This window comes from Muntiacus reevesi, chromosome 4, assembly GCF_963930625.1.
Source record: "Muntiacus reevesi chromosome 4, mMunRee1.1, whole genome shotgun sequence".
NCBI lineage: Eukaryota > Metazoa > Chordata > Mammalia > Artiodactyla > Cervidae > Muntiacus > Muntiacus reevesi.
This window is the reverse complement of record NC_089252.1, coordinates 163,908,568-163,934,645: the sequence shown is the minus strand read 5'-3', so window position 1 is coordinate 163,934,645 and position 26,078 is coordinate 163,908,568. Positions and strand designations below refer to the sequence as shown.

The following is a 26,078-nucleotide window of genomic DNA, read 5'->3' as shown; positions in this document are numbered from 1 at the left end:
GGATTCTATTATATCAAGAAGCAGGTGACTTCATAAGACTCCTAACCCAATATTTATCAGAATAAGAATTAACAGTTTAGGACAAAATGAAACTGATGAGTGCAATTTTATTTTTATTATTTCCTTGGACTATTATTAGTGTTGTTTTAATATTCTGTTTTTCTGGATATGAAAGGAGGCTCTTTCTCTTTCTTCTTAAATAATAATCAGTATGTAACATAAAAATTCAGTAGATTCTACTTTTGGAAACTGAAAATGTTTAAATATCAGATCTTTACTGACTCCCCCAGAATTCAGAAACTCATAACTTGATTGAATAAAGATTTGCTTTCCTTTTTACTGGGATATAACCTGACAGACACATTGTATAACTACAGCCTTACATGAAGTGTAACATTTAAGTAGAATGCGAATTTAACTAGGTATGGCAGGCCATTTTAATGGCCAAAGTTTGGCTGCACCTATGGAACCAATGTTAACAAAGACTTCCTAGGAAAACTGGCCTGATACCTAGGTGTACCAGCCTCACAGGTATTAGGAAAGTCACTCCCTGGCAGACTAGAAAACTCAAGAAATTTTCTGAACCTCAAGAAGACCCTCCAGATGAAATTTCAGAATCTCAAAAATCATTCAAATTTTATAGGTACTGCAGGGGAAATCTGGTGGAGTTTCTTAAGCTTGATTGCCTAGCTTTGGGAAAGCAAATACAGGCTTTTAAAAGTCTAACCTGCTTCATTATGGAACTTCCAGATAGAAGTTAAATCTACAGCAGTGGTAGTTATTCAGTACCCTAGGTTTGCAAAGTATTCTTAAGGAGGCCTAGCTGGTAAATTAACACTCTTGTTGCACCTGTGTAAATAATGTGGCCAGCCTAAAGTGTCTTTTATTGTGATAAAGAATCTTTTCTCAGAAATTCCCTGGTGATCCAGTGGTTAGGATTTGTGCTTTCACTGCAGGAGGCTGAGTTCAGTCCATCGTTGGGGAAAACTAAGATCCCACAAGCTGTCGGGCTTGGCTGAAAAAAAAGAGTAACCTTTTTTTGGAGATTATTATGATAGTAGGTGTGGGAAAGACTTTGAAGTGGGGACAGGGGTGATTAGTGGGAATTCTGCTGGGGTAACCTCTCTATGTCTTGCATTGTCTTTGACATATTTTACAATGCTGTTATTTGTAGAAAACTTTTCTGTGTTTTTTAAAAACATACAGAAACATAGCATTTCTAAGTGGTAAATCTATCAACTTTTGTCCTCATTTCTTCCTTTGTTTATTGCTTAGAACTGCCTTCTAAAAAAAAAAAAAAAAAGAACTGCCTTCTATACCCTAAAATCAGATAAATATTCACCTATGATTTATATTTCCTTTGTGGTTTTCTCTTTTACAGTTAACTCTCTAATACTTCTGGAATCTTTATTGGGAGTGTTCCTTAAGACTTCGGTCTATGATTCCAAGTGTATTTACTGTTACTGTGATGAAAATCATGCCTTAAGTAGAGACTGAATGCAAATAAATTTGGAAACATTTCTGAGTCAAATTGCTTATTAGCAGTTTGGGGGAGAGAAAAAGTATTTATAATTATTTGAATAATAATTACAGTTCATAAAAAAACAGCACACATTTTACATAATAATACTTGCAGTGAATCTATAAGGTAGTCATTATTAACTCCATGTTGCAATGGAAAAATCCAAGATTCAAAGAGTTAAGTTCACAAAGCTAGTAAATAAATGGTGGACCTAGAATTACAAATCAAGTTACTCTGTCTCTAAAGCCAATTTTATAAAAAAAACAACTAAGGTTTAAGTGCACAGCCCTATTAGTGGTCAGAGGTGGGGATTTTCTCAAAGAAGAATTTCTTTTAAAAATAAGACAGGAATCCAAAAAAGCAATCAAGCAGCTGGATTCATTATTGTGTCAGAGTTTCAGTCAAATTATGCTAATTCCTTCATTTGGAAGTGAGTAGAGTCAGACCTCTTTTTTAGTTGCTGTAATCATTGAATTTGCTTAGCTCTGTCTTTCTAGAACATGGTATCTTGCTTAAATACACAGAGGTGACATTTTATACAAAGAAGTCATTTAAATTTTTTCTGTATTCATTGGCATGAAAAAATGTCCACTATACGCTGGAAACTAAAAATAACAGATTATAAAACAGTATGTGGAGTATATGGACTTCCTGGGTGGCTCAGGGCTTCCATGGTGGCTCAGACTGTAAAGAATCTGCCTGCAATGCAGGAGACCCAGGGTTCGATCCCTGGGTCAGGAAGATCCCATGGAGAAGGGAGTGGCTATCCACTATTCTTGCTTAGAGAATCCCATGGACAGAGGAGCTTGGCAGGAGGATCCATGGGGTCACAAGGGGTCACAAAGAGTCACACATGACTGAGCAACTAACACTTTCACTTTTCATGTGGAATATGGTTCCATGTGTGTTAATTCATTGATCACTTTGTAATACTGTACTCCAGATTTTCTTGGGTGTATGGCTAACTGTGATTATCACTGGACAATGGAATTATATGTATATAATTTATTTTCATTTAATTGTAAGAATCATCTTGTTTGCTGATCTTTTTTTTAAAAAAAATATTTCAGCTGGTAGTCTGGCATCTCATAGTCATAAAACACAGATGTGTGCATTCTTCCCTGAAAAATCTGTCACCAAAGAGTTGGGGTTGCAGGGGTGGAACAGTAAGGACAGCATCTAATATGATTAATAAAAACAATTTGTTTACAGTAGCCTCACTTTTAAAAAAGCCATTTTTATGCACACCATGACACCCCATCACGAGAACGGAGGGTGGTAAATGATTCCTGATCACAGTCACACAGCTAAAGGGATACATCTGTGTTGGAAAAGAGAGGGGGGATGATGACATATGTGATAAACAGTAACTATGAATAGAGGAGGTGCCAAAATGACCGGTCACTTTTCACCTTCCCTCTTCTCTCTTATTGGTTCATCTAACAATCGTAATCTCAGTTGCAGGTCCTATGAATACAAATGTATAGCCAGAGCAAAACTCTGACATACACAACTAATTCACTTGGACTTGAATTAGAAGGGCAAAGTGTTAAAGAAAGGAAGGTGGTCTCTCTTTTTTTTCTTTCACTTTTAGAAATTTAAAAAAAAAAAAAAATTAATCAAAATCTTTTTTTCAAGACCCACAGCATGCTTGTGAAGCGTGAGAGGACCACCCAGGAGCCAAAGAAGGCGGATTTACTCCTCCGTGGGGTGTTGGCCTAGTTTTCTGACTAGAAGGCCTCTCCACTGGCAGCAGTGAACAGGGCAAGGACACTTAAGTCCAAATGAGCACCTGAAGAAAGAAAAGAAAGCTCTTACAGGGGACAGAGCTGAACTCAGTCCCTTGTTAGCGATTTACTTTAGATGTGGTCTTATCCGAAAAAACAAAAAGATGTTCTGCCTTTGCACTGGGACATCAGAGACCTCTTTAGGAAATTCAGAAGCCGAAGTCTTAGCCTAAAGGAGAGAGAGGAATGAGGTGGGGGTGAGGGGAGGAAGAGGAGGAGGAGGGGAGGGAGGAGGCAGGAAGGAAATTGTAATGGTCCTACAGAATTACCTTTGTTTAAAATTTTCTAACTTTATGTCCCAAATCAGCTTTAAATTATTATGACAGATTCTATTTTGTAAACTCTTAGCTAATTTAGGTTGGAAATAAGGTTATCCATTGTTTCATACAGCACTGAATTTATGTTTTTAAGACCATTTTTCAAAGCTGAAAGAACTGCTTTTACTTCTAGCACAGGTAATCATACCAGTGCTTCATGTAGAATATCTACATGAAAATAACTGTAGAACTCCAAACTGAGACACGTGACACATTTTTTTTCCCTATGACTTGTTGACATACAAACTCTTAATAAAATAATTAAACCACACTACTTATAGATAGGTCCATCTAGTTAAAGCTATGGTGTTTCCAGTGGTCATGTATGGATGTGAGAGTTGGACTATAAAGAAAACTGAGTGCCGAAGAATTGATGCTTTTGAACTGTGGTCTTGGAGAAGACTCTTGAGAGTCCCTTGGACAGCAAGGAGATCCAACCAGTCATTCCTAAAGGAAATCAGTCCTAGGTGTTCATTGGAAGAATTGATATTGAAGCTGAAACTCCAATAGTTTGGCCACCTGATGCGAAGAACTGACTCATTAGAGAAGACCCTGATGCTGGGAAAGATTGAAGGCAGGAGAAGGAGACAACATGAAATGGTTGGATGTCATCACCGACTTGATGGACATGAGTTTGAGCAGGCTCCGGGAGTTGGTGATGGACAGGGAAGCCTGGCGTGCTGCAGTCCATGGGGTTGCAAAGAGTCAGACACGACTAAGTGACTAAACTGAACTAAGACTGTTCATCAGGTGTAGTGCTTCGTGATATATGACCTTTCTTTGCCTCTGAAAAAGGTGCTGACCCCCATCACTACTAATGTGGAACCCCATGCTCCAACCATGTCCAAGAGCACCAGCTGCTATCCTCCCATTAAAAGCTAGATCTTGGGGGGAATTCCTTGGTAGTTCAGTGGTTAGGACTTCACACTTCCACTGCAGGATATACAGGTTCTGGTCAGAGAATTAAGATCCTGCAAGCCACATGCCCCCACCCCCTCAAAAAAATTGAGTCTTGGGGAAAATCTTAACAACAACAACAAAAAACCCTGTATTACTGATGCTGAAAACAGCCTCTGTACACTGGTGCCGAATTGAGTTTTGGGTGAAATAGAAAAGAATAGCTTCATTGCTATGCCAGGAAAAGCAGGCTTGTGCCCCTCAAAAACTGTGTATCCCAACCCAAGATTTCATGAGGGGTTTTATAGCAGTGGTTCAAGGGTCGGGGTGTTTATGAGGATCAGGGTGTGTAGGGCCTGTACTCCTTTAATCTGACCTCAGGTGGTCCTCTCTGGGATGAAGAATGCTAACATCTTCCATTTATGGGGAGTTTTAGTTCTGTAAGGCGCTCAAAGAAATTGTTCTGTATATCCCTTAGGGGGAACTTCCCAGGCGGCTCCTGCCTGCAGTGCACGAGCCGCAGGAGACGTGGGTTTGATCCCTGGGTTGAGAAGATCCCCGGTGGAGGAGGCAATGGCAGCCCACTCCAGTATTCGGGCCTGGAGGACCCCATGGATGGAGGAGGCTGGTGGACTACAGTCCACAGTGTCACAAAGCGTCAGACACAACTGCAGTGACATAGCACGCACACACGCAGGCACCCCTTGGAGGAACACAGACCCCACCCCGAGGTTGCCGTGTCGTTTCCCGGCTGCGCCCCCCCTTGTCTCTGCTTCCCCTCCCTTCCCTGATTAGCAACCATCGAAAAGACTTCCACGGCCAGGAGCCCCACAGAGTCCTGCTAGGTTTCACTGCTTATGTGAAGGGGGAAGAAAAAAAGCCATGCTGGCTCACCAACCAGGAATAGCTTTTCTCAATCTGTGAAGTTAAAAAAAAGTAGGTAGGTGTGCAGGAAAGCGTTAACTCTCCAGGTCTGAGCTGCTCATACCTTGCATCTTGGAAGACGGAGGAGCCTGGCAGGCTACAGTCCATGAGGTGACAAAGAGTCGGACACTAAGTAAGCAGCTTAGCACGCACGCGTATGCTACGCCACTGGGCAAGGACACCTGGAAGCTTGCACCTGCTATCTCCTGGACTCCATCCTACAACCTCCCTTTGCTAAGTGTAATCTGTATTCTCTCACTGTAATAAACTATGTCTGAGTCCTGTGAGTCCTTCTATGATCCATCAAGCATGAAGGTAGTCTTGGGGACCTCCTACACAGTTGGACAGCCATACCCAAGCATTAAAAAGCAAAAACATCGGTTTGCCAGCAAAGGTCCATGATAGTCAAAGCTGTTTTTCCAGTAGTCATGTACGGATGTGAGAGGTGGACCATAAAGAAAGCTGAGCACCGAAGAACTGATGCTTTCGAACTGTGGTGCTGAAGAAGACTCTTGAGAGTCCCTAGGACTGCAAGGAGATCAAACCAGTGAATCCTAAAGGAAATCAACCCTGAATACTCATTGGAAGGACTGATGCTGAAGTTGAAGCTCCAGTACTTTGACCACTTGATGTGAAGAGTTGATCCACTGGAAAAGACCCTAATGCTGGGTTAGATTGAAGGCAGGAGAAGAAGGGGCCAGAGGATGAGATGGTTGAGATCACCGATTCAATGGACATGAACTTGGGCAAACTCCAGGAGATAGTAAGAGACAGGGAGGCCTGGCGTGCTGCAGTCCATGGGGTCACAAAGAATCAACACGACTTAGTGACTAAACAACAGCAACCCAAGCATAAGGCCATTGGCTGCCTCTACCACTGGTTATGCTTCCTTTGGGCACTGCAGAGTCTTGCCCTTCCCCACGCTATTAAGTCCTGAGGAGTCAGCCCACCTTCCTGTCCTTCCTTCTCAAAGAACTCATAAGATTCTGATCCTTGAGGCCAGATTTGCAGCAGAGGGAAGATGGGAAAAAGAGATTAAATGTTCAAACAGTATCTTACAAAATGTAATAAAATTTAACATTTATTGGATACTTATTACATGTTCTTTATAGGTATTACCTCACTGAATCCTCATAAAACTCCTAGTGTAGGTAAAACTATTCCCATTTTACAAGGGAATTTGAAGAACCTGAGGCTGAGAAAGTGAAGTGGCCTGCCCAAGGTTCCTTTGCTAGTAAGTGGCAGACTGAAGATTCAAAATGAATCCTGCGCTCTTAATTTATGCAAATGACATGCAAAGTATAAAACATATATGCACACACACAAAAAAACTTACATACTGTGGGTCTAAAAATAAAACTGCTTCTATTATGAGATGGTGCAATGGTATGATGAGGTAGATTTTTGTGTTTCTGTATTTTTGTAATCTTACTGTGAGACAGTGTTTAAGGACAAAGACTGCTGTACAGACATTATTACTATGGTAACAAGTGTCACAGAAACCTCAAAAACTCCAAATTTTCTAATTGCTAAATGGACCCATTTGGTTCTCATTTCTTTTTTCTTTCTTTTTAAACTGAAATTTATGTGTATTGGATATTAATCCTTTATTAGTTGTATCGCTTGCAAATGTTTTCTCCCATTCAGGAGGTTGTCTTTTTGTTTTGTTGAAGGTTTCCTTTGCTGTGCAAAAGCTTTAATGTTTAATTAGATCGCATTTGTTTTATTTTTGCTTTTATTTCCTTTACTTTAGGAGAGATAGGTAACTCTCACTTCTTACCCATTTTCATGAATTGCCCATGTACAGAGTTTCTATCAAAGCCCTGACTTCAAAGAGGGACTGAAACATGAAAGAGAACCTCAGACTAAGAAAGCCCAAAAATGAACATAAACTCATGTACAAAGATCAGGATTAAAATCACTTGGGAATCAGATTTCTAAGTGGAAGGTACTAAAATGTCCTAAAGAAAAGCCATTAAGCAGGCAGCAATCTAGTTCACTGGTATGAATTATTCTCATTAAAGTCTTATGAGCCAATTCATTGTTTTGTGCCCTAATTATTAAGTACATCATGACCAAACTAGGTAATCAGTCAACACCTTGACAGGAATTTGGAATGCTGGGGAAACACTATGAACTAGCAGTTAAGAAATCTGATTTCATGTATAGAACAGACTTTTGGATTCTATGGGAGAAGGCGAGGGTGGGATGATATGAGAGAACAGCATCGAAACATGTATATCATCAAGGGTGAAACAGATCACCAGCCCCGGCTGGATGCATGAGACAAGTGCTCGGGGCTGGTGCACTGGGAAGACCCAGAGGGACGGGATGGGGAGGGAGGTGGGAGGGGGGATCGGGATGGGGAACACATGTAAATCCATGGCTGATTCATGTCAATGTATGGCAAAAACCACTACAATATTGTAAAGTAATTAGCCTCCAACTAATAAAAATAATTGGGAAAAAAAAAGAAACTTGATATCTAACGTGGTCTCCATTATTATTATGTGGCTTTGGTCACATAATACTTACTCTCTTTCGGCTGTGATTTTCTCAGGTTAAAATGAGAAATGTAGAATCAATTAAGGTCTCTTTCAGCTTGAATGTATATATTTTAAAACATGAAATTATAACATTACAACATTAAAACTGTTAATGACTGTACTTCAGGAAATGTATTTGCATGATCAGAAAGAACCACAAGAGCTTCCCTGCAAAGATGCAGGCAAAGGGTATCTACTGAGTCCTGTTCTGTGGGAGGAGAATATACGTAAATATGTAATTTACCTATGCATTTGGTTAAGAACATTCCTTATAAAGAATTCTGTATCTATATCCCAAAGACTCTTGTAAAAGGTATCAGTACTAGCCAACCTATAAGAAATATTAAATGCAGTCCTTTATTCTAGTTTATTTATGCTTGAGATTTTCCATATGAAAAAGTAAATATGAGAGAGATAACAACCAAATGCGATGTGTGATTCTTGACTGTATCCTAGTTTGAACAAACTGAAAAGACAGGTAGAAACAGAAAAGCTATGTGACCTTCGCTAAAATAGGCTCTACTACGTTCCACTGATTTGGGTAAAACATACTGAAGAAAGGGCTCCCCAGGTGGTACTAGTAGTAAAGAACCCACCTGCCAACGCAGGAGACAAGAGACGCAGGTTCAACCTCTGGGTCGGGAAGATCCCCTGGAGGAAGACATGGCAACCCACTCCAGTATTCTTGCCTGGAGAATCCCATGGATGGAGGAGTCTGGAGGGCTACAGTCCATAGGCTCACAAAGAGTTGGACATGACCGAAGCAACTTAGCACACACACATATTGTAGAAAGCTGATCAGGCATATGTCATTCCTTCCTTTCACGAATACTCTGTCCCTTTTTCTTTTTTTTTGCCTGGAACTTCTAATCTTCCTTCAAGATGAAACTCAAAAGTTACTTCCTCGGTGGACCATTACCCATTCATCCACCTAAAAGAATATGTCACTTTCTCTTATCCCACAATATTCTATTTAATCTGCTTTCATATTCCATTATAATCATCTGCTTATCATCTTTCTTCTTTTCCATCTGACTTACCTTCCTCTCTAAATTATGAGTTACTCAAAAGCAGGTTCCATTTTTTATTCATTTATACATCTGTAGTATAAATGAATACAAGTGATTCAAAGCACTGGTAAATGCTCTCTATAAAATCTAACATACATTCAGTAGAACTATTCAGTGTAGGAAGAAGAAAGACATAAACCAGAAAAAGGGAAAAACTGAAGGTAAACATCTATTTGGAGACCATTTTACTTAATAAGCTTCCCAGGTGGCTCAGAGAGTAAAAAGTCCGCCTGCAATGCAGGAGACTTGGGTTCGATCCCTGGGTGGGGAGGATCCCCTGGAGAAGGGAATGTCTTCCCATTCTTGCCTGGAGGATTCCATGGACAGAGAAGCCTGGTTGGCTACAGTCCATGTGGTTGCAAAGAGTCACACACGATTGAGTGACTAACACTTTTACTTTTTTCACTTTTACTTAATGGGACAGTAGGTAGTTGAACTAAGGCCCTGATACAGGTAAACCATGAGACATTTTTCCACTTCCATTGTCATTTCAGGACCTAACTTCATCTGCACCGCACATTCTAACTCTACAATCTCCCAAAAAGGGAGGAAAGCAGGTAAAAAAAAAATTAATTTACTCAAATTGCAATGTAATGAATCACCTGTTCCAAGATTATTTCAGAGCATATCTGAAGGAGGACCACTGACAAGCCCCAAATACTTAATATCCTGATGAAATGGCCAATCAATATATGGAGAGGCCATCAATGAACCTCCCTCAAATTAAACCATGTTAGCTATCACCTATGTCACACTGTACTTAAGCTTACTCCTAAGTGGAAGCTATTTTTACATTTCAGTTCAGTCGCTCAGTCACGCCTGACTCTGCGACCCCATGGCTTCCCTGTCCATCACCAGGTCCCAGAGTTTACTCAAACTCATGTCCATAAAGTCGGTGATGCCACCCAATCATCTCATCCTCTGTCATCCCCTTCTCCTCCTGCCTTCAATCTTTCCTACCACCAGGGTCTTTTCCAGTGAGTCACTTCTTCGCATCAGGTGGCCAAACTATTGGAGTTTCAGCTTCAGCATCAGTCATTCCAATGAATATTCAGGACTGATTTCCTTTAGGATGGACTGGTTGGATCTCCTTGCAGTCCAAGGGACTCTCAAGAGTCTTCTCCAACACCACACTTCAAAGGATCAACTCTTTGGCACTCAGCTTTCTTTAGAGTCCAACTCTCACATCTATACATGACTATTGGAAAAGCCATAGCTTTGACTAGACGAAACTTTGTTGGCAAAGTAATGTCTCTGCTTTTTAATATACTATCTAGGTTGGTTATAGCTTTTCTTCCAAGGAGCAAGTGTCTTTTCATTTCATAGCTACAGTCACCATCTGCAGTGATTTTGGACCCCAAAGAAATAAAGACTGTCACTGTTTTCACTGTTTCTCCATCTATTTGCCATGAAGTGATGGGACCAGACACCATGATCTTAGTTTTCTGAATGTTGAGTTTTAAGCCAACTTTTTCACTCTCCTCTTTCACTTTCCTCAAGAGGCCCTTTAGTTCTTCACTTTCTGCCATAAGGGTGGTGTCATCTGCATATCTGAGGTTGCTGATATTTCTCCCGGAAGTCTTGATTCCATCTTGTGCTTCCTCCAGCCCAGCATTTCTCATGATGTACTCTGCATGTAAGTTAAATAAGCAGGGTGACAATATACAGCCTTGACGTACTCCTTTCCTGATTTGCAGCCAGTCTGTTGTTGCATGTCCAGTTGTAACACTTAGCATTTAGCAAAGCCTTCCACTGTGGTAATTGTGCAGTCTCCACCACGTGGTTTTTTCCCATTGTATTCTCCTTGGGCTTTAACAACACCAATCCCTGAGGAAGTCTGAGTAGGTGAGCTATTTTTGGAAAGTATGAATATTGCTGGCGTGAATGATCCACTCATAGATTTCAAAAGGAATTAGCCATTAGGAGAATGGGGCACTGCCCTCACATAATATTGGAGAGTCCCTAGTTTATTTTAACGTTCGCTTGAAAAACCATTGCCTCAGGACCGAGAGCCACACCTCAGGAATACTAAAAGAAAAAACAACAACGAAAAAAACCTTGCTAATCCTGGCCCTGTGAAAAAGATACTATATTCCATCTGGGTCCTTGCAGCCAAACCTGTCCTTGAACCTCATCAGCAGCAATGACGCCAGCCTCAGTTGTGAAGGACAACAATCCTGAATACAGGGAGGTGATGTGGGAGAATGGAAAAGGTGTTTTGTTTATCCACTCCTCTCCTTCCTGACACCCGATACTCAAAAACCATGCAATGTGCATACTGAGGTAACTGTTGTCCTATTGCAAAACCTAAAAACTTCTCAAGTAATATTAATACCATAAATTTGCAGGTCAGTTGTTACTATATGCATAGTGGTTAAAGAATGCTGGCTATGATGTTTCCAAAGGTTAAATTTACATTCCAGCTCAGATGTTTTCAGATTATGCAACTTGTACAAGTATTTACCCTTTCTCTGCCTCAGTTTTCTCATCTAGGCAAGAAAGAGAGCATCACCATCCTGAAAGAATCAGTACAGTGAAATGAGATAATCCACTAAAAGTGGCTGGCACACAGTACATACCCAGTAGGTGTCTGTTGTAACTCTTGATGTTTGATTGTTCATAAGAACTTCAGTAGCGCCATGCTGAGCCAGATTTATGGTCCACTCCGTCTGGCATTTGTCTCTGATGATGGCAGCAAAAGGCATTTGGGGAGAGAGGTGAATGCTCTTTTTTGTTATCAAATGAATAGGCTTTATTTGAAAATATCCCTTAATTTTTTGACTAAATCTCTTAGAATAAAGTGGGCTTCCCTGGTGGCTCAGACAGTAAAGAATCGGCCTGCAATGCAGGAGACCTGGGTTCAATCCTTGGGTCGGGAAGATCCCCCTACATAAGGGCATGGCAACCCACTCCAGTATTCTTGCCTGGGAAATCCCAAGGACAGAGGAGCCTGGTGAGCTACAGTCCATGGGGTTGCAAAAGAGTCGGACACAACTGAGCGATTAACACTTTCACTACACTAAGAATAATATATCACTTATGAATGAGTCTGCATCCTTTTTGACCATATTTATATTTGCAACTGGTACCAATTTCTCTTAAAGTACTACTTTCAAAATGCAGGGAGGGGGGAAACCCTTCGTATTTTCCAGTATTCTGTGAATAACCCTATATTTACCTTACCTCTTAGTCTTGATTTCTTAGTCTTCACTCAATTTTCTTTTACCAGCTTTTAATTTCAGAGAAAAAAGGAACCCTAAGCTTTCAGCAGTTGATTATCAAGTTTCTAATTTATTCAGTTCAACTCCTTATAGAATTTTTGAGCTCCTGATACAAAGCACAAAGTTGAAACATACAAAACATAAGATCAGAGTTTCTGTTTTCAAAAGAGTTTAGAGTCTTCTGGAGATCCAGTCAATGAAAACTTTTTTTTTAAAAAATGATTCGCTATGTACTAAGGCAGCTGTAGCCTAGAGAGTAAGGGCCCTGCCTCCGGAGCAGATGACTTGGGTTCAAATTCTGGCTCTGTCATTTGATGGATGACCGAGGGCAGACTGCTTAACAATCCTTGTATTTCAGGCTCCTTATCTGTAAAACTGAGCTAACAGTGTCATCTGAGCCTTGTTATAAGGATAAAGAAGTTTCACATCAAGCACTCAGAACAGCAGCTGGGTAGCATATAGTAAGCACTCAATAAAATGTCAGCAATTTGAGGTAGGCATTAGAGCTGCTCACAAATATTCCTGTCCTCTCTTCCAGACACGTGGAACACACACATGGTAGGATCATATTTTCCTACCCCCTTTTATGTTAAGCGTGGCCATGTGCCTGACTCTGGTTCATGAAATGTGAAAAGTAGAGACGTGTCCCTGGGTAGAAGATGAAAACCCAGTAGATAATTTGCAGAGGTAATCTCCCCTGCCCTGGTGATCAAGCAAGCATGTGGTAAAAGGGAACCTCTGATGCTAACATGGGTAACTAAGTATCACATGCCTTGTGAGTAAAATGAACAGTCCATGCTAATCCACCATGGACAGGCAGCTAAGACTAGACTCTGTGCCCTGTGAAAGTACACCGGCTTTGAGGTGATTTCTTAGTGCAGCTTAAGCTGAACGATTCTGACCAGTCACTAGGGTCAGAGCAGTGAATCAGGCTGACAAACTGCTGGTCCTCTCAGAGTTTCTCAAGACTTGAATGCAATATCCAAAATATTCTATGCAAACAAACTCTTAAGCAGCAGCCAAAATGACTGATAAAAGTTTACCACTTTTTTCCACCTCCCACAGTGAGATCTTTGAAATGTAACAAATGAGTCAAAATACAGGGGGAAAAAAAGTTCAAGATGAAAAGAAGTATCCATAACATGGTCTTACCTTCTATAACTCTTTACTACCTCTCAACATGCATGATAAACAACACAGGGATCATCTCATGCAAACACACAAAAAACATGAAGAAAGCTGAACTTGAGGAGCAGGAGACCCATGAGAATTTAGTCCAACTCTGCCACTAACTGACTACGTAACTCTGGCCAGTGTGATGAGTTGCCAATCTCCCAAGTCTCTCGGTATTTGGAAATAAGGAAATATGATCTCCCTTTCTAAGAAGTGAACTGTATGATGTATCTGAGCATCCATTTATTCACTTATTCATTCTGCCAATTTACAAATAGTTATTGACTATCTGCTATATGCCAGAGAATATAACGCACAGTGATGCAGGGATGAACAGACAGACAAGGTCCTGCTCTCATGGAGCTTATATTTACTGTGGGGCATTTGTTATTGTTGTTGTTTAGTCGCTAAGTCATGTCCAACTCCTTTGCGATCTCATGGACTGTAGCCCTCCAGGCTCCTCTGTCTGTGAGATTTCCCAGGCAAGAATATGGATTTCCACTTCCTTCTCCAGGATATCTTCCCAACCCAGGGATCAAACCTGTGTCTCCTGCTTGGCAGGCGGGTTCTTTACTGCTTAGCCCACTATGGGACACAGATAAGAATAAATCACCAAACACATTAATCTCATACTCCAAATAGTGGTAAGTGCTTTGAAACAGTGATATGGTAGTTGTGTTGGGGACTGGCACTTTAGACTGGGTGGGCCCAGAAGGCATCCCTGTGGAGGTGATGCTGAACTGGAAATATGACTGTCAAGAAGGAGTCAACCCTCTGAAGATGTGAGGGAAAGTGTTCCAGGTAGTTCATAGTTAAATACATTTTAGCAGACAAGTGACAGGGTTCAGACACACTACCCCAAAATGTGGTACCTTAGCATACTGAATGTTCTGAGCTGAAGGGATTCAAGAAAATGCAGATGCAGAAAAGTCCTCCTCCCTGAATCGGGTCATAAGGCTCTCATGAGAGAGTTGGTCTCTCTATACCCAGAAGAAAGGAACAACCTTATCTCCAAGACAGGGATGCTAAAATGAATCCAAACAAGCAGGCCTCACTGAAATGTCCCCAGTTTATGACCCTTAGCTTTTTCAACTTTTTTGAACTATCACATTTTTCTATGACTCTCCATTCTTCATCAAACCTAGTGTTAAACACACTGGGTTTTGCTTTGTTTTTTAAGATTTTTCTTTAATTGACGTGGGACCATTTTTTAAAGTCTTTATTGAATTTGTTACAATATTATTTATTTTATGTTTTGGTTTTGTGGCCATGAGGCATGTGGGATCTTAGTTCTCCAACCAGAGATTGAACCTGCACCCCCTGTATTGGAAGACAAATTTCTAACCACTGGACCACCAGGGACGCCCCCCCACACAGGTCTAAATGTTTCTTCTTTGGAATTTTATTTCCTTCTAAAGTCTCCCTTATCATATAAAATTTATGTTAAATGAGTTTTTACACTTTTCTCCTGTTCATCTATTTTTTTTTTTCAGTTTAATTTTCAGACCTAATCAGGATCCCTAGAAGGGTTAAGGAAAACCTTTTCTCTTCTACACAAATCAAGAGAATAGATTAATATGTAGGATATGGGGAATGAAATAAAGATAGAACTAAAGATAATGGAAGATGACATTAGTTCCTAAAATGGGAAAAGTTAAGAGAGAAACAGGTTCAGGGGTGGAGCTCAGGAATTCTGTACTTCAACAAATTAAACTCGGCAAACCCGATGGGCAAGTTTTCAAAAAGAACAAGTGAGATTTTAAAACACCCAATATATAAGCAATGCTCAAAAACCAGTTCTTCCCCTCCCCCCCCGAATTTACTAATCTCTCAAAGAGATATCAGTCTTACAGATTCATGAACCTACGTTGACTTAATGTATGTGGATAAAGGTTATTAATAATCATGAAACATGTATATAGCTCCTACTATATGCCAAGTACTATTTTATTTAAACACATTCATTTATTGACTTATGTATTTGGCTACACCAGGTCTTAGTTGTGACATGCGGAATGTCATTCCCTGACCGGGGTTCAAACTCAGGCCACCTGTGTTGAGAGCATGGAGTCTTAGCCACTGGACCTCCAGAGAAATCCCCAAGTATGACTTTAAGTGTGTTTCATTTATTTATGAAGTTAGTCCTTCCAACAGCTCTATAAGGATGATGCTGTCATCTCCATTTTACAGATGAAGAAATGGAGAGATAAAGTAGAGGTTGAATAACTTGACCAAATCCACACAGGTAGAAAGCAAAAGCTGAATAAAAATGTACTACTAAATACTCCAATGTACACTGCAGATGATAAATTGAGAAACGAAGAGACAGATTATGTTGAATATTTAACAAATAGTTATTGGCTATGTCACATGTATCAATCAGGCAGTGTTCCAGGAACCATAGGAAATCAATGTTCAGGTAGGTTGGTTCTCACACTTGAAAAATGTATCAAATAGTGTGGTGATGCACACAATAAAAGCAGAACTCTAGAGCTTTCAAAAGTAATTTTTAAAGAAAATATCAGCCTTTCACAAAAGCTCTGCCTAAGCGACCTTAGAAACCCATTGTTTTAACCAAACTGAGTGATGATCATTAGTAATGTGTAGAAATACTGAACCACTGTGCTGTGCACCCAGAACTAACACAATGTTATAGGTCAATTATATTTCAGTTTTTAAAACAATTCATTAGTTTTTAAAAATAAATGATAAAAACTTACATAAAATTATTTAAATAAATCTGACATTAATTTGTTTTGGAAAAAAAATCCCCTACTGAGACCTCCAAATGCATATCAATCTTGTCTTTGCTAGAATGGAAATCTCACCTCTGTGTTTTGTTGCTGTTCTTTTCATTTTTCTTTCCCCACTTAGGGGAGAGAATAGAATTTTATCTGTATATTTGCACATTTTTGTGTGTGTGAAGTGTAACTAGAACATGAGACATGAACTAAATGGAGAGATCTGGCCAGATGGGGAACAGGAAGGGTAGCGATGCAGAGGCAAAAAGGATTGGCTTGCTTAGGGGCTTTATTGACTGTGAAAACAAAGGCCACTGGGAACCTGAGTCAACTGAAAGTTAAATAACAAGAGACAAATTTGCACAGTAAAATGAGAAGACCTTTGAGAATGGAAAAGGATTCTAAAGACGTAGCCTTAGAAAAAGACAGCACCCTAGTAGAAAAGGAGATTAGAACAGTTGATCTTTCAAGAAAGGAGGAACCGGTTCTAAAAAACAAAGCTGCCTGGCACTCTAACAATGTAATCCACTGTAACAGACATCTGTACATATGAGGGGACAATATAGTTGACATAGTACAGAAATCAGGAAAATTCTCCATGTAGTATTAAGGACAGACATAATGTTCACAGAGGGCTGACAAGCTAACTACACCTGTGGATATTAATTGACACTAGATAAAGCGATGTGGGGACACTCATTTTTCACACACCCTGTGAAGCTTAGTTAGTACAAGCCGTCATCATTGTCCTTTAGTTGCTAAGTTATGCCCAACTCTTGGTGACCCATGGGCTGCAGCACTCCAGGCTCCTCTGTCCTCCACTATCTCCCAGAATTTGCTCAAATTCATGTCCATTGAGTTGGTGATGCCATCCAACTAACTCATCCTCTGTTGCCCCCTTCTCCTCCTGCCCTCACTGTTTCCCAGAATCAGGGTCTTTTCTAGTGAGTCAGCTCTTCCCAACAGGTAGCCAAAGTATTGGAGCTCCAGTTTCAGCATCAGTCATTCCAATGAACATTCAGGGTTGATTTCCTTTAGGATTGATTGGTTTGATCTCCTTGCTGTCCAAAGGACTCTCAAGAGTCTTCTCCAGCACCACAGTTTGAAAGCATCACTTATTCAGTGCTCAACCGTCTTTATGGTCCAACTCTTACATCTGTACATGACTACTGGAAACACCATAGCTTTGATTATACAGGCTTTGTCAGCAAAGTGATGTCTCTGATTTTAATACACTGTCTAGGTTTGTCATTAGCTTTCCTTCCAAGGAGTAAGTATCTTTTAATTTCATGGCTGCAGTCACCAACCACAGTGATTTTGGAGCCCAAGAAAATAAAATCTGTCACTGCTTCCACTTTTTCCCCTTCTATGTGGCATGAAGTTATAGGACCAGATACCACGATCTCCACTTTTTGAATGCTGCGTTTCAAGCCAACTTTTTCACTCTCTTCTTTCATGCTTATTAAAGGCTCTTTAGTTCCTCTTAACTTTCTGCTATTATAGTGGTATCTTCTGCATATCTGAGGTTGTTGATATTTCTCCCAGCAGTCTTGATTCCAGCTTGTGATTCATCCAGCCCAGTATTTCACATGATATACTCCCCTGGTGGCTCAGTGGTGGTAAAGAATTCACCTGAAATGCAGGAGACACAGGTAGACGTGGGTTTGATCACTGGGTTGAGAAAATCCCCTGGAGAAGGAAATGGTGACCCACTCTGGTATTATTGATGGGAAAATTCCATGAACAGAGGAGCCTGGGGGCTACAGTCTGTAGAGTCGAAAAAAAGTCAGATATGACTAAGCGCGTGCACACACACACACACTCTCTCTCTCTCTCTCTCTCTCTCTCTCTCTCTCTCTGCATTTAAGTTAAATAAACAGAGTGACAATATACAGCCTTGTCCTACTCCTTTCCCAATTTTGAACCAGTCAGTTATTCTACATCTGGTTCTAACTGTTGCTTCTTGACCCACATACAAGTTTCTCAGGAGACAGATAAGGTGGTCTGGTACTCCCATCTCTAAGAATTTTCCACAGTTTGTTGTGATCCACACAGTCAAAGGCTTTAGTGTAGTCAATGAAGCAGAAGTAGATGTTTTTCTGAAATTTCTTTGCTTTCTTCAAACAAATATTGGCAATTTGATCTCTGGTTCCCCTGCCTTTTCTAAACCCAGCCTGTACATCTGGATGTTCTCGGTTCACATGCTGTTGAAGCCCAGCTTGAAGGACTTTGAGGATAACCTTGCTAGCATGTGAAATGAGGGCAATTGTACAGTGGTTTGAACATTCTTTAGCATTGCCCTTCTTTGGGACTGGAATGAAAACTGACCTTTTCTAGTCCTGTGGCTATTGCTGAGTTTTCCAAATAATCTGTCATACTGAGTGCAGAGCAATGCAAAGAAATAGAGGAAACAATAGGATGGAAAAGACTAGAGATCTCTTTCTAGTCATGAATGGATATGAGAGTTGGACCATAAAGAAAGCTGAGTGCCGAAGAATTGATGCTTTTGAACTGTGGTGCTGGAGAAGACTATTGAGAGTTCCTTGGACTGCAACGAGATCCGACCAGTCCATCCTAAAGGAGATCAGTCCTGAATATTCATTGGAAGGACTGATGTTGAAGTTGAAACTCCAATAGTTTGGCCACCTGATATGAAGAAGTGACTCATTTTAAAAGACCCTGATACTGGGAAAGATCGAAGGTGGGAGGAGAAGGGGACGACAGAGGATGAGATGGTTGGATGGCATCACCGACTCAATGGACATGAGTTTGTGCAAGCTCCAGGAGTTGGTGATGGACAGGGAGACCTGGTGTGCTGCAGTCCATGAGGTCTTAAGGAGTTGAATACTGCTGAGCGACTGAACTGAACTGAACTGAGAGATCTCTTCAAGAAAACTGGAGATATCAAGGGAACATTTCATGCAAGGACAGATAAACAATAAAGGACAGAAACTGTAAGGACTTTACAGAAGCAGAAGAGATTAAGAAGTGTCAAGAATACATGGGAGAACTATACAAGAAAGGTCTTAATGACACAGATAAACACAATGGTCATTGAGATGGTCAGTGGTCATATTTGGAAAACTCAGTGGTCATTCACTTATGACCGGACATCCTAGAGTGTGAAGTCAAGTGAGCTTTAGGAAGCATTACTACAAACAAAGCTAGTGGAGGTGATGGAATTCCAGCTGAGCTATTAAAAAATCCTTAAAAACAATGCTGTTAAAATGCGGCACTCAATAGGTCAGCAAATTTAGTACAAGCCACTAAACTATAATAATAACTATAATAAAAACTCAGCAAAAGAGATTTGTCAAGGCATTTGTGCTTGGCATGATTGTACTTATTACTCACTGAAATAATATTTTTTAAACAATTACCCATTTTAAAACATCATAAGAAGAAACATTTCTGTGTTGATTTCTTATTGCTATTGTAACACATTTCCATAAACTTGGTGGTATTAAATAACACAAAGGTATTTTCTTAATGGTTCTGGGGTCAGAAGTCTGAAATGGGTCTCACTGATCTAAAATGGGTATCAGCAAGACTGCATTCTTTCCGGAGGCTCTAGGGAAAAACATGTTTCTGTGCCTTTATCAGCTTTTAGAGGCCGTCCACATTCCTTGGTTTGTGGTCCCCTTCCAACTTCAAAACCAGTCTTTCTTCGAGAGCATCACTCTGCTGCTGGTTCTTCTTCTGCTACCCTTTTCCACTTTTAAGGATTTAGTGATTACATTTACCTTATACAAATAATCCAAGATAATCTCCCGATTTTAAGGTCAGCTGGTTAGCATACATGTGCAGTTGCCCAGTTGTGTCCAACTCATTGTGACCCCATAAACTGTAGCCTGTCAGGGTCCTCTGTTCATAGAAGTTTCCAGGCAAGAATATAAGGTTGCCAGTTCCTTTTCCAGGGGATCTTCCTGACTCAGGGATCAAACCCATGTCTCCACCTCCTGTACTGGCAGGCAGATTTTTTTACTACTGCGTCACCTGGGAAGCTCTGCAACTGTAATTCCCCTTTGTTGTATAATATAAAATAGGAAGTAATATAAAATAGAAACAGGTTCTGGAGCTATCTTTGGGGAGCCATTATTCTGCCTTCCACAGCCTTAACCAAAGTTAAACTATATTGTGTAAGATGGACATTCAATTTACCGACAGGGACTTCCCTGGTGGTCCAGTGGTTAAGAACCCACCTTCCACTGCAGGGGATGCAGGTTCAATCTCTGGTCAGCAAACTAAGATCCCACGTATTGTGGGGTAACAGCCCCCATGCCTCGACAGCAGAGCCCTCATGCTCTGGAGCCCACACCCTGAAACTTGAACAGTCCCACATGCCACAACCAAGACCCAACACAGCCAAAAATTAAAAAAATTCTATCAACAATGCTGAAATCTTGAGACTTGTTCAGTACCTTTATAGACATTACACACTCTCCTATATGCCAGAAAGGTAAACTTTATACATCAAGCATGATCAGGTATGCCTTTTTGTACTATTCTTGGATTGGGAGGCCTAGGGAGCTTTACTGTACTTTGCAGATTCTGACAGCTTAAAAAGAAAGCTATATGACACCTATTGAAATATGTATACTGTCTCTTTTGGGAGAGAGTAACAATATCCCAAAATCATTACTTTCTGTCCATAGAATACATGTTTACACTGCAGACACAAGGAAAAAAGTTGACCATTTAATCTTTTCTAAAACATTTGGTCAGACATTTAAATTTTTTAAAATTTTAGTTCAAGAGAATGCAAATAGTAGCAGTGAAGAAAAGGTACTTTTACTTCCAACGTTTGCTCAAATTAAGGCAGGAGATAGATGAGCCCCAGGCTGAACAGCTGGAGTTCATCCCCTATGAACAGATACTCCAAAATAGCAGAAGGAAAGAGAAGCTAAGACCTGCCCAGATTAAAGAGACCACATATTTATCACTCTTGAGGACAAGGAGACCGTCTTGACTATATATGCGCAGAAAGGCTTCTTGGAGGTCTAAAGGGAGGGGGCACCACCCCATATTACATTTTAAGTGACGCCAACCTATAGATCGGCCTCTTTGCTAGACTCCATCTTGGCTAAGGGATGCGTGCACACACATGGAAAGACCCTGATGCATACCAAATAAGGACTCAACCAGGCAAAGCAAGATGACTGGCCAGAGGAAACCCGGAAGAAATGCCCCATTAAAGTGATTCAGACTGCCAGAAGGGCGCAACTCTCTGAGACCACCTGTGTGTCTACCCACAGTCCCCCTTTTCTCTAATAAATGCTTCACTTGCTTCACTACTTTCTGTCTCTATGTGGAAATTCACTTCTACACAGCTGACCGGCAAGGGCCTTGTCCCTGCCCACTGGTCCCTGATGTCCTAGTCTAGGATTCCGTGCTTCACTTTGGTGGCTGACTTCAATCTCTGGCCAGGAATCCTGCTTCAATCCCCTGCAGGCTGAGGCCACCTGAGATCAAAATGAAGCAAAGAAATCAGCATAGTGATATCAGCCCACAGAGGTATCTTAAGTAGAAAAAGCTTTCACTTTTTTCATTCAATTTCATTATTTTCTTACAGACATGTTCCAAAGAAGCTATGGTTTTCTTGACCCCATCAAGTCTTGCTAGGTTCTCCCCTGGGAGACGCAGAGACTCAAGCGAGGGAAAGAAACAGGAGGCTAGACACCTGTCCCCAGTGGAAAAAGGAAGCACACACCTGGAGAGCAACTCAGACAAAGGGAGCCAAGGGGGTAAAACAGTCACTGGAGAGGAGACTGCTTCCCAGCTGTTGCTGGTTTATAAGGTAAATCTATTGTTGGGTGAAAGGGATACAGTAGCAGCAGCTAAAAAACTGAGACAGACTGTATCTCCTTCAAGGCTCCTGCTCTAATGACACTCCTTCCAGGAAGTTTTCCCAGCATGGCCTGGGCCTGGATTGGATGAAATACCTGCCAGAGATTGCCATGCGTCCCATACAAATCTTATCAATGCATGCACTTATTCATTCACTTACTCATAGTGAGTACCTAACATGGTCTAAGTCCTAAAGATAAAAAATAAACAAACAAGGCATATTCGCACTTCTCGCATGGCATTGATTTGCACTGGTTTTGGTTTTCTGTCTTTCCCACAGAAAGGGGGGCTAGGAAGGCCCCCTGCTTCAGTTTCTCATCCTCAGAGTCTAGCACAGTGCTTGGCCCACTGTGGGTGCTTAATTAACGAAAAGGAGGGCCTTCAAGCGTACTTCTGGTAGGAGGCTATGTTCTCAGATCTGTCGTCCTACTTGAGGGGACAGGGATGCGCGGTACACAAGATGAGCATGGGAAAAGCATCTTTATTCGGAACGCATACAGCAATCCAGTTTCCCTCTGTGGCTGCTAGTCGGGAAGTATATGGTAAAGAGAACGAGACCCCAGGGCAGGGTGGGGAAGGTCCTCCTCCTCCTCCTCCCCGCGTGTAACAGGGACTGGGGGCGCCCAAGAACGGGGTGCTCGCGAGCCGGTCTGCGCGCCTCACCAGGTCAATGGCTACGATGTCCCGCAGCGCCACGACTCGTCGGATGGACTTGGGCGGGTTCTCGGTCAGGTAGATGAGCCGGTCGGTGAGCACCGCGTACTTTACGGTGTGTTTCTCCGAGTCAGATACCACGATGCACAGCTCGTAGGCGCGGACGGCGTCGTAGACCGCGGGCGGCAGATGCCTCCGCAGGAAGGCGTCCAAGCGGCTATTCTTGCGCGCTGGGCAGGCCATGCGGGGCGCCCGCGGCCCCGCCGAGTGCCGGGGTCGGCGGACGCCTCTGCCGGACCCCGCCTCTGCCGGACCCCGCCTCCGCGCCGCCCGCGGTGGAACCCGCGCGCGCCACAAAGCCGCCGAACCGCGCGGCCGCCTCCCCGGGCGCTGGTGGCCGGGCCCCCGGCTTCGGAACTCCTGCGTCCGGCCCCCTGGACCACCCCCGCACCCCGCCACAACACACCAACACACACACACACACACCAACACACACACACACACACCCCGCGTCTGGCCCCGCCCCCAATCTTGGTCTCTGTCCCCGACAACAGTGGGCGGGGCCCGACGCTGGTCCTCCCGGGCTCGCTGCCAAGCATCCTGGGGCCCGCTGCTCACCCCGGCCCCTTCCCCTCCCCTAGCCTAGCTGTTGCGGACCAAGTATCGAGGCCTCGGGTTTAGTCCGGTTTTCTATTACAAACGTGAACGAGATGAAATTTACCGATTTGTTTTTAAATAAAGCAATCCTATAGCTCTATTAAGATCAACCACACAGATTTAGCGTTTGATTATAAGATTGCTTGGCATAGCTCTCTCATTTTTCACGAGTAGAGACGTAGCTCTTCTTTCTGCACCTACATAGAAGCTCTCTGACAGAAGAGCCTGTTATAAATAGTTTCGCGGACACCCAAGTCTGCCTAATGGATGTGCTGGTGTCCCAGTGCCCAGGACAACGCCCCGTAGGCAGTCGGGGCTCAATCTGTGTAGGATGAATGAATGGGTGAAGCCTGCGTCTCTAAAAAATTGAAACTTAGAGGCTGAGAAATGCTGAACATGCAGCCTTGAGGCTTCACGGTAGTAACAAGGACTACTTACTTTTTACTGACCAGGAATAACTTATTGTAAATTAGGTTAACGAGATGAGAACACAGCAACAGAAACTTACCTCCAGTAACCCTAGGTGAGAACTTTCATTTTAATTTCAAATCCTGGAAAAGCCATTTTCTCTCCCTTCCGATTCACCCAGAGACCCAGAGACAATGCAAACAGTATATGTATATTTTGTTTAATTTGTTCCAGCTACCTGCAACCCAGTATTGAATTATGTTTTCTTTTTTTTTTTTTCCATTTATTTTTATTAGTTGGAGGCTAACTACTTTACAATATTGTAGTGGTTTTGCCATACATTGACATGAATCAGTCATGGATTTACATGTGTTCCCCATCCTGATCCCCCCTCCCACCTCCCTCCCCTGAATTATGTATTCTTTATTGCATTTTACATTTTCATTTTCCTCATATTTTACTATTGCATACTGTATGTTGTAAGCAATTTCAAATCCTTTGTGGAAACAGTATAAATAGATTAAAACACATAAACATAATGTAGACAAAATCGTTACAAAAGGGAACTGAGGAGAAATGTTTGGATGTAGCGAAAGAAGTCTGAGAAACTCAATAGCAGCAAAGGAATAGAAACAATATTTCTCTTTTGGAGAGACTGTATTTGGTGAGTAAGGAGAGAAGTGCCACCTGCTGACAAACTCTTAAATGACCTAGCATTTGAAGTTTTCTGAGGATCTGATCATACATCTGACTCTTCATATAAATACCTGGATGAAAAGGGAGCCCCGGGGTCATGGCTATTTCCTCTGAAGTAAGGATTATTCCTATCTAACTCATTCTGAAATTTGCTTCCTCAAACCAACAGAAGGAAAGGCCCGTCACGTTTGCCAAAGAGTCATACCTCAGGAGAGTGGCTGAGAGGGAAATGGCTGCTGCAGAGTCGGAATGGGAGGCCCACGTGCGGAACAGGCCTCAGTCCAGACGGCTGTCTCCTGCCTCACAGGCTCCCTGTTTCATAGCCACTTCCCGGGACTAAGAAACAGAATGACTGGATCAGGACCAGAAAAGAAAGCATATCTGATATATCTGCCAGGAAGCCCACCATAATCAAGTTTCTGGTGACAAGGGCGCTAGGCTTAACAGACGTGAAGGTGATGCACATGAAGAAGGGAATTTAGCAGAGGGTCTGGGGGCTAAGCTGACCTCAGTTAGCTGTTTGATCTTGTGGCACACAGAGACGGCGGTATCATGGTTTCCAGGCACTCATTCTCTGTGCTGTTGCCAAGGTAACAGCGAAGTTCAGCTCCCAGGAAAGGGGTTTAATATAGGAGAGAGATCCCTGGATTTGGAGTCAGGAGAACTGGATTAGAGCACTAATCCTGTTGCTCAGTACCTGAGATCTTTGAAAAGTCACTTCACCTCTGAAGCTTCATTTCGCCATCTGTGTAATGAAACCACTACTAAACATATGCCCTGCTAACTAGAGAGTTGGTGGGAAGACCAAAGGCAATGACTTATGAATTGTGAAAGGACTACAGACATGTAAAGTGTCTGTATTCCCTTATCTTTTGGTAAGCTTTATAAGAATAGTTAACGTAAATACAGGTTTCCCAGGTGGCTCACTGGTAAAGAACCCTCCTGCCAAGCAGGAGGTGCAGATTTGACCCCTGGGTTGGGAAGATCCACTCGAGACGGAAATGGCAACTTACTCCAGTAGTCTTGCCTGGAAAATCTTATTGACAGGGGAACCTGGTGGGCTCCAGCCTATGGGGTCACAAAAGAGTCGGACATGACTTAGTGACTAAACAACAACAACATAAATACACTCTACATAGGCATTTACTTCTTATCTTCTAAATCCAACCGAACTCAGGAAGCATTTGGAACACATTCTGTACAAGATCCCTGGGAGGAGGGAATGGCAACCCATTCCTATTCTTGCCTGGAGAATTCCATGGACAGAGGAGCCTGTTGAGTTATAGTTCATAGGGTTGCAAAGAGTTGGACACAACTTAATGTCTTTGTGACCCCATGGACTGCAGCACGCCAGGCTTTCCTGTCCATCACCAACTCCTGGAGCTTGCTTAAATTCACGTCCATCTAGTCGGTGACTCCGTCCAACCATCTCGTCCTCTGTTGTCCACTTCTCCTCCTGCCTTCAATTTTTCCCACCACCAGGGTCTTTTCCAATGAGTTAGTCCTTCGCATAAGGTGGCCAAACTATTGGAGTTTCAGCTTCAGCATCTGTCCTTCCAATGAATATTCAGGACTGATCTCCTTTAGGATGGACTGGTTGGATCTCCTTGCAGTCCAG

The 26,078-nt window shown here is 42.0% G+C and overlaps 2 protein-coding genes across 3 annotated transcripts in view; one reads left to right on the top strand and one right to left on the bottom strand.

Annotated features, from left to right (window-relative positions):
* C4H12orf56 (chromosome 4 C12orf56 homolog) overlaps window positions 1–22,942 on the bottom strand; it is an 86,389-nt gene extending 63,447 nt beyond the window's left edge. The window contains exon 1 of the mRNA XM_065935094.1: window positions 22,709–22,942. Coding sequence (XP_065791166.1) covers window positions 22,709–22,942 — 234 coding nt within the window. The remainder of the gene's footprint in view (window positions 1–22,708) is intronic.
* The window catches only part of XPOT (exportin for tRNA), a 163,616-nt gene that overhangs the window by 92,711 nt on the left and 44,827 nt on the right, over window positions 1–26,078 (top strand). The window lies entirely within an intron of this gene.